The sequence below is a fragment of the Triticum dicoccoides genome, chromosome 7B (assembly GCF_002162155.2).
Source record: "Triticum dicoccoides isolate Atlit2015 ecotype Zavitan chromosome 7B, WEW_v2.0, whole genome shotgun sequence".
Taxonomy (NCBI): Eukaryota; Viridiplantae; Streptophyta; class Magnoliopsida; order Poales; family Poaceae; genus Triticum; species Triticum dicoccoides.
This window is the reverse complement of record NC_041393.1, coordinates 497,010,709-497,024,411: the sequence shown is the minus strand read 5'-3', so window position 1 is coordinate 497,024,411 and position 13,703 is coordinate 497,010,709. Positions and strand designations below refer to the sequence as shown.

General features: G+C 46.3%; 2 protein-coding genes and 1 pseudogene across 4 annotated transcripts; 1 reads left to right on the top strand and 2 right to left on the bottom strand.

Annotated features, from left to right (window-relative positions):
• Positions 1–781: 781 nt before the first annotated feature.
• On the bottom strand, positions 782–4,133 carry LOC119336923. The gene is made up of 8 exons (XM_037609013.1): positions 3,788–4,133; positions 3,557–3,691; positions 2,999–3,198; positions 2,507–2,650; positions 2,141–2,355; positions 1,805–2,063; positions 1,416–1,574; positions 782–1,217 (listed from the first exon to the last, which is right to left on the bottom strand). The coding sequence occupies exons 1-7, from the start codon at positions 4,116–4,118 to the stop codon at positions 1,446–1,448; spliced, it is 1,413 nt and encodes a 470-aa protein (XP_037464910.1). The 5' UTR covers positions 4,119–4,133; the 3' UTR covers positions 782–1,217; positions 1,416–1,445.
• On the top strand, positions 4,100–8,209 carry LOC119336924 (histone deacetylase 2-like). 3 transcript variants are annotated; one of them, XR_005162911.1, is made up of 14 exons: positions 4,100–4,370; positions 4,453–4,508; positions 4,603–4,720; positions 4,798–4,860; positions 5,152–5,220; positions 5,327–5,493; positions 5,832–5,896; positions 5,973–6,019; positions 6,479–6,523; positions 6,608–6,658; positions 7,129–7,215; positions 7,572–7,659; positions 7,746–7,914; positions 8,004–8,209. XR_005162911.1 is itself a non-coding variant. In XM_037609014.1 (13 exons), the coding sequence occupies exons 1-13, from the start codon at positions 4,260–4,262 to the stop codon at positions 7,838–7,840; spliced, it is 1,062 nt and encodes a 353-aa protein (XP_037464911.1). In that variant the 5' UTR covers positions 4,125–4,259; the 3' UTR covers positions 7,841–8,204. The 3 variants fall into 3 exon arrangements, 1 of the variants encoding a protein (XP_037464911.1); XR_005162910.1 differs by having other exon boundaries at positions 4,101–4,370; positions 8,001–8,209; XM_037609014.1 differs by having other exon boundaries at positions 4,125–4,370; positions 7,746–8,204.
• A 595-nt stretch (positions 8,210–8,804) lies between these two features.
• LOC119336925 lies at positions 8,805–13,703 on the bottom strand (annotated as a pseudogene).

Genomic DNA, 13,703 nt, shown 5'->3' with positions numbered 1-13,703 from the left:
CCGCGCCGCCGCCGCCCGGCGGCATCTGCCCCTACGCGCTGCTGGAGAAGGCGTACCAGCAGACGGTCGCATCTGGCACGCCGGCTGCGTCCACGGCCGTCATCGTGTCGCTCGCCGGCAGGGCCCTCAGGTGGGCGTACGTCGGCGACAGCGGCTTCGCCGTGTTCCGCGACGGCCGGATCCTGCACCGGTCGCAGCCGCAGCAATCCTATTTCAACTGCCCGTTCCAGCTCAGCTCCGACTCCGAGGAGAGCAACAAGGTCAGCGACGCGGCGGTGGGCGAGATCGCCGTGGAGGAAGGCGACGTGGTGGTGGTCGCGTCCGACGGGCTCTTCGACAACGTGTTCGACGTGATGCTGGAGAAGATCGTGCAGTCGGGCCTGGCCCTCAGCTTCACGCCCAAAAACATGGCCGACATCATCGCCAGCCAAGCTTACGCCGCGGCAAGGCGTACCCAGGACACGCCGTTCAGCATCGCCGCCCGGGAACACGGACGGAATAAATTCGGAGGGAAGAAGGACGACACCACCGTCGTCGTCGCCTTCATCGAGTTTCGGGACATAGCATGATCTTACCATAGCTACCTAGTAATGCAGTGATGAGTATCAGTATAGGAGTTCGCATGGTCTTGTCATAGGTAGTGATGTCCATTATTACATCGAAAAGGAGTTGGTAACTTCGTATGGTCTTACTACCATGGGAGTTAGCATGATCTTATCGAAGCTACAGTGTGTCATCACATTCTTTGGTTAAATCAATTATATTATTCTTTCTTGCAATGTATTACTAGCTTCGTTGGTTAAAAAATCTTTGGAAAACTATTACAGCACGTAGCCTGTATTGAAAGCGAAAAATTCCGAGTAACCTCATCAGCCACAACCAAGAAACTGTTACAGCATGAATAGTGATGAAGGGTGACAAAGCTACCAAGAACCATCACCAAAACAACTGGTGATTTCCTACATGATCACCCTGCTACTCCTAGCTAATATCGTGTATGAATGGGTCCACCTTCCACGGGAGTCGTGGCACCAATCTCATATTCCCGAGCTACCCTCAGCACAATCTGGATCACCCTGTTTTCCTTGTGCGTAACCTGAGTTCCTGATGACTCTATTTGCGCTATGTGGCGCTTGAATTCTTGCAATCGCTCACAACTGCAGAGTTGGAGCCTGTGCCAACAAATAGATACATATCTGGAGCTCAATGAGGATCAACTGCGAAAAGAAGACAAGCTTGTTTTAGAGCAAAGCACACTTTGTAGAAACCAGTAAACACGTTATAAGCCATACATAAAGCATTACACATACAGCAACAAAGACTAATATTAATTGTGTTAAATGAACTAAGATTAAGGAAAATAAAGCACAAAATGCCGAACCAGCCTGTGATGTCTGTAAGGAGAGAGAGACTACCAGATGTCACTTCATCGTGGAACAAAAGGTTCAGAAGTCATATTTTGTTCTGCCACTCTTCAGGATTAGGCACAACATATCAGATAATTGAGAGGTTGAATTGTAGAAATCCCATGCCTCAAGCATCAAACGCTTTCTTGAACCTTTGAAATGAACAACCTAAGAACATTATATCAGATTTGGCATGCTATCATATTTAATGAAAAAGATACCGCATATAACAACATGCTCCAAAATATCAGCAAGTGTAACACTTGACAAGTGGCAAGTGGCAACAATAAAAAGCAGTGTACTAATTACAAAATAGCATGACTGTGCAACTAGTGGTTAAACAAAACTAAAATTCTATCATGAGGAGGACATGCATTAGAATAGGAAAAAATATGTACCTTAACATCCAAGGGCATACCATGAAATTGTCCAGCACCCTCAGGTGGAGTCCAATTATAAACTTCACAAGGCAAAAACAGAACAGATGCTCCATTGACTTCACCAGTAAATGTTTCATGCCTAGAAAATTTTCCAAAGGCTGATGATAGATAAGACTTCACAACCCATGCCAGTGCTAATTGATCACCAAGCATGCGGGACGCCTTCATATACTTTAGATTGTATGCTTTAAGAACTTCATTGAAGAATTCGATAGCCCTAAAAGCAAATGAAGGAATTATTTAAGGCAATGCCAAGTTTTCATCCTAAGATCTGTTACATAGATGTTCACTTACTTAGAGATGCCATCTCTGGTCCCTCTCACCGCTATAAATCCAGAGTTCAAGGGTTGGCCTTTGTTATTACGAAATGTAAGAGCAAGGTGCCAATTAGGATAGCTCGTGAAGATATGTCCAATATCCTCAACCACTGCCATATCAGAATCAGTGAAAACAAAATGACGAGCACAGTTCACACAGTCAACCTCCTCAAGTTTTAGCTCTAGAAAGTCCTATATATGGACCAGAAACACAAACATATCAGTTTTCTGGAAAAAATAACGCACATAGATGGTTGAACACAGTAATATTTCTAGATCACACAAGTAGTACTAAAGGAAAAGCATATGCAGGAAGATGTTTGCATGAAGCATACAAACTTACAATGTAGGACTTGATCCTCTGAAGCATCAGGTTGCCTCGAGAATAATTTCCCTCAATTGGCAGTATTGAGGCCTTCCCTTGATTTATTGACAATTTTGATTTAGGACCAGTCAATATTATCACATCGCTTCTTGGCATTGACACCTACAGAGTTCTAGAAATAAGATCAGACGTTAAACAAACATCCTCACAATCGTCAATGAAGGAAGATCATGTGTTCCTTCTAATTTTTAAGGATTCAAATTATATGCCAGAAGGCTAACAAAAGTACTATGTGGAAAAAGGGGGAGGGGAATAACAGTGGTATCAATGTTCTATTTTACAGTCTTCACTGTAATTTCTTATCTATCTTTACTACCATTGAACTATCTCTCAGTATACTCTTAGCTGACAGTGATTTGAATCATTCCAAACTTTGATAATACAATATTTGATTATATTAATAGTTAGTAGTTAGTGGCCAGCACAAACAAGAGGAAAAGGAAGATCTACCTGTATGAAGCTGATGAAAGTATTAAGAATGGCCATGGACCTTTCCTCCTTGCTATAAAAATGCTTTCCAACAGTTACAACATCAGATGACCGTTTGCCAGCCCCAGCTGGGTCAGAACTGTAGGTTGTGAACACTGTAACAAAAGAAACATGTTCTCCAGGTTCACTTGATAGACTTATCTTATTCACAGCTTTAAGTCCTGAAGAAAATGGTAAAATGTAGTTAGTGGATACACAGCAGATGTGGATCCCGTTCACGCTATAGAAGTACGAATTATCTTATGTGGTATCCTGCAGCCTAACTGGCACTACTAAGCATATAGAGAACATGCTGTAAAAAAAAGCACATAGAGAACATCCTAGACCCTGGTCAATTTTACATTCAGAACAGCATGTACAATCTTTACAAAGCATTGATAACAGTATTCTTGTTCCCTAATCTCCTTTGAGGAGAAACCTTGGAGTTGCTTCAAACTGGTACAATGCAGTTAGAGCTTACAGTCCATATGAGAATCACAAGTCACAATGCGAGAAACCGGAACTAAGAGGAGGAGAAACCTTGGCACTGGAGGCGGTCGGGGCGGCCCTGGCCGGCGGCCGGGCCGAGCACGAGGCGATCGGGGCGCTTCGGCAGAGCAGGAGGAGGCATGCCCAACTCCCTCTCCTGCGCCCAGCTCAAGCGTAGCCTGGAAACTGCAAGAAGCGACACCAGATTGGATCGTCAGCAGGGCAGACCGCGCAGTGTGTGTGTGCTGGAATCGAGGGGTGGAAGGCGTCTCAGGGCCGTACCGGAGTAGATTAACGGGACGAGGAGGACGAGGAGCAGGAGCGGGATGAAGGGGACGGCGCGGCTCCGGGGCCTCGAGATCGCCATGGAAGCGGCGGCAGCGGCGGAGGAGAGCGAGAGCGAATCCCCCCTCGACGGCGGTGGATATTTTACATTCAACCACCGTTCTTCCGCGTAAATTCTATACGTGTGCTCCAAACTCCAGAGATTCCCTGCAGCAAGGGAAGGAGGGCTAGCGATGCAAATGTCCAACTTCAGAAGCACTCTCTCGCAAAAAGTACAGCACCGCCCCCGCCACCGAATGATTCTGATTCTCCCGAGCCCCATCGCCATGGCGCCTCTGCCCCGCGGGAGGTAATAAGCGGCAACACAACGCAAACTCCCAGCCCAGAGCGAGCCCGCGAGACCGAGGCGACCATCCCCGCCCCCCTCTCCATCCCCGCCCGAGCCCTCTCGCCCAGGCCGGCGGCCGGGATGTCCTCGTCGTCCGCCGCCGCCTCCGTGCCGGGGGCCGCGCCGGCGGACGCCCTCCGCCGCAACCGTATCATCTCCAGCAAGCTCTACTTCGACGTGCCGGGCTCCAAGGTCAGTCATCCGGCGGGGAGATGAGATGCTCCTCCGGTCACCCCCGATCACCCGTTAATCCGTGGCTGCGATTGCCTGGCAGGCTCCGGTGGTCTACTCGACGGCGTACGACATCGCCTTCCTCGGCATCGAGAAGATGTGAGCTGCTCTGCCTCCCGCCTCTTCTCCACCGTTTGCCTAGCCACATAGACGTGCATCGGACCACGGCTTACGCGCGTCCTGTGATGTGCAGGCACCCGTTTGATTCCTCCAAATGGGGCCGCATATGCAGGTTCCTCACCAAAGAAGGCCACCTGGAGAAGAACCGAGTGGTGGAGCCATTGGAGGCTTCCAGGGAAGATCTGCTGGTGGTAGGAAACAATCTGTTTTCACTTGGTTCATACTGTCTGATACCCTTTAAGTTTGTTCCATGGCTCTGCTTGGCCAGGTTCACACGGAGGCATACTTGAACAGCCTCAAGAGCAGCTTCAGGGTTGCAGCCATTGTAGAGGTACTAGTTTCTCAGGGGAAGTTTAATTGGTGGCCTCATTGATACTCCCTCCGTTCACAAGACTACATACGTACTGAAATGAGTGAACAAACACGCTAAAGGCGTGTCTATATACATCCGATTCAGAAAAAAAAATACATCTAGAACTAAAATACATCTAGATACATCCTCTTTTATTCATTTTGATGACAAGTATTTCCGGACGGAGGGAGTAGAACATATTATATTTGTGAACGGAGGGAGTAGCAAATTACGATGGCGCGGTTTGCTAAACGAGATGTTTTATCTCAGGTTCCTCCACTAACTCTCATGCCTAATTGGCTCGTACAGCAAAGGCTACTGTACCCCTTCCGGAAACAGGTGATCTCTCGTGATTAGGTGCTCCCGTCTGCACTGAAAAGTACCAGGTGCATAATTTGGGTGCCACTGCCAGGGAAACTCTGTAAGCTAGTTCTTTTTTTCATAGGTGGGTGGGTCCATTTTATCAGCTAAACTTGCGCTTGAGAGAGGATGGGCAATTAATGTCGGTGGAGGGTTTCACCATTGTTCGGCGGAGGAAGGGGGAGGATTTTGTGCATACGCTGATATTTCGCTCTGCATTCAGTTTGCGTTTGTCCGTCTGGATATTTCAAGGTGAGAAGCCTATACTGGCTGGACTGTAACTGTAGAAACTATGTTCCTTAATCTCTGCAGACTATCTGTTTGGCTTATACAATGTATGTGCTTGCCTGACGGCTGCAAATATATTCTGTCAAATATCTGTGTTGGTAAGCATCCTCTGTCATGCCAATCTTGCTTTATTCCCTAGGGATTTTGCTATGCTTGTTCGCATCTTACCAAGCACCCTATGCTGCTTGGCTGGTTACCTAGTACATGTGTGAGCAGTGAATGCAAGGATGCAAACAAATGTGTACATTGCTTACTAACTATTTTAGCTTCATAAGCACCTATTCCCTTTTAAATACTTGCAGAGTAATGATCATAGATCTGGATGCTCACCAAGGAAATGGTCATGAGAAGGATTTTGCTAATGATGGTATGTCATATATTTTGTTCTTGTATGCATTTTGTTTTCACTACGATGACACAGTGATGCCAATTTTCACTTGCAGGAAGGGTTTACATTTTGGACATGTACAATGCTGGAATTTATCCGTTTGTAAGAACCACAATCTAGAATTCTTGTCACACCTGCGGAACGTCAATTTTTTGCTGCTGGTGGTTATGCTCTGACTACCCTTATGCAATATGTGGTTAAGGATTGCTTATGGTGTAGAGGTTATTTATCAAGAAATTTTTTGTCTGCGTCCTGGTGTTGAGCATAAGTTTTCTTCCCTATCCCATAAATGCATATTCTACATCATGTTCTGGAAGATACCATCCAGTTCAGATGGTGCAAAATAGGCATTTACCAGAACTAAAAGAACAGTAGTCGCAGCTGTGTACTTAAATTAATTTTTAGTGTTGCTATGATATCTATGACACCCACTGTTTGAAGATTAGTCTGTTGTTATTGTCACCAGCTTTAACTTCAGTCATTGTGTATTATCATTTTCGTTTTACTTCGTACTAGTAATATTTCTTATGTTCTATGTGAACTGATGTGACTTTATTTTAGGATCATGCTGCTAAGCGATATATTGATCAGAAAATCGAGTTAATTGTAAGTTGGACTTTACAAGCTGTTGATCATATTTTTCTTCATTTAATTCAAATATGAGTTGAGTACTCCATTGTGCATTTTCAGAGTGGGACAGAAACAGATGATTACTTGGATCAGCTTGACAAGGCTTTGAAGGTACCTTCACACTGTTATAGATGGGGTGCTCGCTAATAATTGCATTTATAAATGAAGTTGTCCTATGCACTGCAATTCTTAGGGACAAATAGGTGAAAGACGTTATGTTACGTGCCATATATGATACTAGAGTACTCTATGATACTACCTCCATACCAAAATGTCTTACAGTTTGTTATGGAGGGAGTATATCACATGATTTATGTTCTGAAGCTTATACTAAACTGGACATAGAGGTGACTTTTAATATACTATTTTAGAATGTGATGTAAAAGCATCGATAGTATTGAATGAAGTTATTTGCATCTATGTTCAACTGAAAAGGAGGTTTGAAATGGAAAATAATATATGATGAGTTCAAAGCAGTTGGCACTTTCCCTTTAACTATTCATTCTTGTTGTTCACAATTTAAATATAATTATTTTTACCAAACGCTATTTAGAGTTCCTTTTGGGGCATGTTGTTTGCAGGTCGCCCAAACTAGATTCCAGGCCCAGCTTATTATTTATAATGCTGGGACAGACATCCTGGATGGTGATCCATTGGGCAACTTGAAGGTACTTCTCTGATCAACTCAATATTTTGACAAAGATCAGATCCATAAGTAACTCCCTGTGCAGAATGTAGCTGCAACCTGCATAATTTTCTAGTGGTATCATCCTAAAGATTACAGAACTTAATCATGAACGCCTATTAACATGACTTGGTATAGTTCAATAATTCTCTACCTAAGCTAGATTTTTCTGCCCATAATGCCACAACAGTAAACTGGAAAATGATTGGGCGTAGAAGTATAATAAACAATAAATACTTATGAACAGCATATTATTGCCTTTATTTTGCTTCTGTTCCCTGCACTAATTATTGTTACCACTGTTATACTGCTGCTGCATGCTTTCTCCCCAAATTCTAGATAAGCCCTGAAGGTGTGGTGATCAGAGATGAGAAGGTGTTCAGATTTGCAAAAGATCAGAACATTCCACTTGTCATGATGACATCAGGTGAGCGGCTTCTCCTGCATTCTGTGTTTTTTGTTCCTCTCCTGCAAATCACATACCGATTTGCTCATGCCCCACCGCCTTCTCAGGAGGCTACATGAAGTCGAGCGCACGTGTGATCGCAGATTCGGTTACCAATCTCTCACAGAAGGACTTGATACAGCTAGGTAGCCAGCCAGAATAAACGAGGAGCCTCTGCCGCCCACAAGTGTTCAACCTGAAGGGCACATCCACTGGATGTATAGTCTGTAAGAAGAGGTTTGCCGTTCTATCATATCAGCATGTATGGATCACGAAAAGTCTTGTCACCTTGTACATACTGTCATAAGGCCTTTGTTTCCCAGAAGATTACGCAATGGGGAAGCCGAGAGCGCCATGATGACAAGAGAGACAACACCTGGAGATCCCCGTTGATCCCCATCATCAAACTATACTGTACGGGTTTCAGTTACTCCTATTTTCTCGTGGGAAGCCAATAAATACTGCTTAAAGAGTTTGCGCTGTATAGATCTTGAAGGTTATCAAGAAGAGATACGGTATGATGTTTTTGTCGCGCCGGCTTTCCTGGCAAGACGGCTTTCATCGCCGGCTTGTTGGATGGTTTACAGTTATTATCTGTTTTGTAATTCCTGCTACTTGGAACTTGGTTCCTTCCCTTTTGATGACAGCTCTCGGCGGAAAGACACGGATAGTTGAAGCTGCCAGGAGACCATCTTGGTCGTTGGCACTGAGCCACCGAGCTTCATCATCCAGTGCTTGAATTTGATGCCAGACTATTCCTTTCCAATAAAATTCCTCGGTGCCTAGAGCCCTACATCTTTCCTTGCTCATATACTGTTCAGGAGGTTGACCCAGCTTTGGTGCCAGCAAAAAAGGAGAATTTCAGAAAACCGATCCATCTCATGTCAAAACTGCAACATTAGGCCTTGTATAGACGACAAGTAACCAACTATCATCAAGCTGAAGACTACGTTACACTAAATAGGGGCCTTCAATCTAGACCCAAACACTACTAAAGCTCAACAATATACATGGATAAAAGACGATAGAAAGAAAAAACAGACAGGGCGCCATTGCCACCAGACAGAGTCATTTTCCTGCCTCCTTCTCGGGCTCCCTGACACGGTCAATACTGACTGACGTCCTACCTACGGCGACCTTGGGGGTGGCACCGGCGGCGCGTCTTCATCACCGCGTCCTCGACAACCTTCGTCAGAGCTTCCTCGAGCCATGTCGCGTCGACGACGTCGCCAGCCTCCTGCAGCGGACATTTTGTTAAGCTTCATCAGTAAGTACCCTGACCGCGTCATTATCCAGTTTAAATTACACTACGATCCAGTACTCATGCCAAGTCGTTGCAACGCCTGCTACATCGCTATGTTGTGTCTATAGTAAGTACTCCTACTTGGTCGTTGTCAGTGTCGGGAAGAACGTCAAGAAATTAATCAGGACGGATGTTGTACGGATGAGACTGCATCAAGCACGCGTCTTCTTCTTCTTCTTCTAACCGAAATAAGCATGCACCGCATACGGCTAAAACAAAGGCAGTGGTTAGTGGTTAGCAATCTGCAGCGCAGTTTGAAAAGGCATTTTACTTGTAGCACTGAAAAGCGACTTCTGGTTGACAAGAGAATGCCTCAAGGAAGGAGGGACGATGGCTCTACGGCTTTGCTTGGTCACATATCCAACTTCTTGGTCATATTCGTGGCCACATGGCAATGGGACCTTAACAGCTTGGAAACGTGTGCCATTCAAGTATGAGTATATTCAACTATATATACTTGCTTAATTGGTCAAAAGCGAGTTATGTCTCCTAAAACCAATTCAAACGTCCTGATTAACTTAATGCCAGTTTGACCCATGTCCGGTTCTCAGGAAAACTAGCTTGACCTAGTACAGCTTTCATCAGCGTAGTCACCGGCTAGTCCAGATTCTTCGAATCTTCCAAAAGCAGGGTTACAATCTTGAGTCAGTTGCTCCTCACAACATGGAGGACTCGAACTCAACCATACTGCAGTACAACACTCGGTACGGTTATAATGTGTCAAAAGATGTGCTACTCTGTTTTGATCTCTATTAATTTTCACAGGAACAAACTCCCTATCAACCAGAAGTGCCTTAATCTCAGCATCTAAATGAGCATAGACCGACCTAGATAAAGTGTCACCCAAAAGAGTGGCTAGAGCACATGAGGAATCCGATTGGAGAATCACTGGTTTATCAGTGCCATTCCTTGCATCGTCTCGCTGAGGTCAATCACGTTAAATTTTCCCTTCCTCTCGAGCAATAAAGCTAGTCAACTCCACACCAAATTAAATATTACTATCTCCTTTTCGGTTTGTAAAGCCGACATGGAGCTTCTTAGCCCAAGCTCATATGAGCTCGGGTGAACAGTAAAATCGAAATACGTTGAAAAAAAATAAGAATTTCTGAAAAAATTTAGTGACAAACATTAACAAAGTTTTCAGTGCTTTCAAAATTTCATCATGATATGACATCCGAATTTTTTTAGAGTGACAAACATTAACAAAAGTTTTCAACGCTTTTAAAATTTCATCGTGATATGACATTTGTAGAAGTTGTGGCCAAAAAAACAAAACCGTTGCTCCAAAAATATCATTTTCAACAGCATTTTGGAATGATGTTTTCTTTTTTATTTCCATGGCTTCTACAAATGGCATTTTAGGATGAAACTTTGCAAGCGTTGAAAACTTTTGACAATGTTTGTCGTTATTATTTTTAGATATTTTTGATATGTTTTCAACAATTTTGGATTTTACTGTTCACCTGAGCTCATTTGAGCTCGAGACTAGAAGAGTTCTTTCGCCACACATTTTCTAGATCCATAATTTCAGTAGCATAATACAAGTTACCTATCATAATAGTTAAATGCCATTAGAAAATTCAAATGTTATGTTTTGTACTCCCTCCGTTCCTAAATATAAGTCTTTGTAGAGATTCCACTAGATGGACTACAACGGAGTAAAATGGATGAATCTACACTTAAAATGCATTTATATACATTCGTATGTGGTTTATAATGAAATCTCTACAAAGACTTATATTTAGGAACGGAGGGAGTATGAAATAGCTTTTGTAATATACAATTTGTATCACATGGGTCAAACAATCATTCTAGGAATACATGTGGGCCTTATAAACCGGAAAATAGAGAGTAATACTCCCTCCGCGTGTCTTCTGAAATTTGACTTTGACCAAGGATTTGAATAATAAAATGTGGTGTACCCCCGGCATAATTCATTTTTTCAGCTTTTCAGATTTGTTAGCCCTATTTTTGCTCTCCTTTAGATTTGGTGGCACATTAAATTGATCAAGGATTAAAAGGAAACTCACAGGTGCATGTAAAATTCTAGCACGCACACTTGCATTGCAGTTAATGTAAATTAATGTGCAAGTAAATGCGATTTTTTTCAAAACAAGCGTGCAAATTGAATGTTTTTTGCTAACTATGAAATTCAATCCACCACTCATTGTCTGTCTTAGTTGGAGAGATTTTTGAGTTGGGTCCTTTTAAACCAAAGGGAGTATGTTTCAAATAATTATACCATCCTAGACTTCTTTTGAATAGGAACTTAACAATATAATCCTGTAATGCTAGATTAAATTTGGTGGAGTACAACATAAACCACCCGTCGAGAAGTGTGTCACTTCACATGGTTTGTTATACCCCATCTTTAAGAATACATGGTTTATGTTATAGCTCCATTCCAAAAATAGTTTGTTAGCCAAAAACTGTATATCACTATATTTGTCTTGAGTTTTTTTAAAAAGAAGCCAAAGTTGCTCACTATAGGCTATGCAAAACCCAAGACGTCCTATTTGATAAGTGTGATTTATGGGTCGAGTTTTTCACTATCAACCCCAAAAAAAACAACCTGCCCTTAAGTAAAGTTGCCAGAGTATGATTAACCTCTGGATTTGAATCGGAGTAACTAAAGTGTTAGTTGAACCCACTAGTGCAAACATGCGACCATATGGTTTTGCCGAGTTCATCTAATTTTTTTGCCGAGTTCATCTAATGGGATCGAGGAAAACGAAGCAGTACAAGCTCTTACCGTCATCCGCAACGTCAGGCTGGCCCGTGCAAGCGCGCTGCTCTGCTGTCTCGCCTCCACGGACACCACCGCGAAACTCCCTGTGCCCTTGAGCCGAGCGAGCAGCGAGGCCAGCACCTCCGACATGTCGCACTCCGCCCGCACCGTCACCCGCACGCCCACCTCCCGCGGCTGCTGACTCGGCGCCGTCGATGTCGACGTCGACGCCCCGGTGGTCACCTCGACCTCGACTGTCTTCCCCGAGGCGTTATCATCGCTTGCACTTTGGTTCAGGCCGAGCTGCGCCTCGAGCTGCAGGTTCTTCTCTCGGAGCTGGGTCACCTGGGATACCAGCTTCGCCATGTACTCCGTCGTGCTCGCGAGGACGTTGGCCTTGTCTTTCTGCAGAACGAATGAAGGATCGCAATGAGATGTTGTGATTTGTGAATCTTGCACCCATGGCGAGATGATCTTTTGTTTGGACTCGTACGTACCTTGGAGCCGGGAGGGAGCAGAGCTCTGAGGGTCTGGAAGCTGTCGTTGAGCCGCTCGCGCCGGCGCCGCTCCGAGATCACGTGGTGCAGCTGGCTGGTGGTGGACGGCGCGCTGCTGTCGTCGCGGTGCCGCGTGGCGTGCTCCGGCCGGTTGCGCATTGCCATGTGCACGCTTGCCAGGAGGGAGATGCACGTCTTGATCATCCTCTGCCCCGGCGCGCCTGGCCGCGGCCGCGCCCTTGGCGGGAGCGCCGCGCGATACGGCTTGAACGCCGTCGTCCGCCGCAGCGACGACCGCTGCGAGCGGTGGCTGGCCAGCCAGGGTGGACACGGTGGAAGCGGCGGCGTGGAGGTGGTCGACATACCGGAGGAGGGGACGACCGCGAGCATTGCCTGCACCATTAAGGCATAGTCGTTGGCTTCGGCGATCGGAGCGAGCAAGCCGGGCAGCGGCGACGCCTGCATCATCGGTGGCTGCGTGGATGGCTCGCCCGGCGCTGCTACCGGCGTCGCCATTGCGCGAATGAGAGAGGAGTACTCCGGGCTCCCGATCGAGAGTGACGGCACGGGAGAGGACGAAGACGACAGCCCTGCCGGCGGCAGCTGGAGGAGGTCCTCCAGGAACGACTGGTGCACGTGATCCGCCACGGCCGCCGCTGCCACCGATGCAGTCGACAGCCCGATCTCGACCTCGCCGCTCTCGCATCCCATGAACACCGCCATCTGCCGCGATCATCGGCTCAGCCCATGAATACGCGCCATTGACGCAATGCGTAAAAATAACGAGGCGTCGCCGTTCATGTACGTACCTTCGCGCCGGTTTCCTGCAGGAACAAACAAAGAGCAAACGAGCAAAGGTCAGCCACCAGCTTCAAAGTTCAAACACAGACCGAACTGTCGCAATCGACAGTTTGCAAGACGAAGAGAAGTTTCGTAGACGCTGACTGACATGGTAGAACTGCTGCTGCACCTGCAGCGAAGCCGACGCCGTCAGGTCCGGCTCCGGTAGCTCCATGTAGGCGCGGCCCTCCCTGTACGCCCACCCGGGCACGCACCTGCATGTTCGACCAGCCGTCGTCAGAGAGAATGATGGGTCTCAAAGAACCTGAGCACTGAGCTGTACATTGCAATGCGTACCCGCTTACGACGGCGCAGAGCGCTCCCCGGTACGCCTCGAAGCTCGCCCGTGCGCGAGCACCGCCGCCGCCGTCGATCCACGCGTCCAAGCAGAATAAATGGCTGGCGAGCACCACAACAAACTACGCCGTAAAGAGCAGAGGACGGAAAGACTCGAGGAGACAACGGCGCCGCAGCGCGACACGAGAGGACGTACGAACCTTGATGGGAGCTGGGCGGTCACCGGCGCCCAGAGGCAGAGATAGAGGCAGCCGGGGACGCGCGCAGCCGCGCGCTCCAGGACGATAGCCCGGGGCGCCGCAGCGAGCGCGAAGACGGAGTCCATAGACACCGAAACCACCGTGCGGGGGGCGTCCCTCTC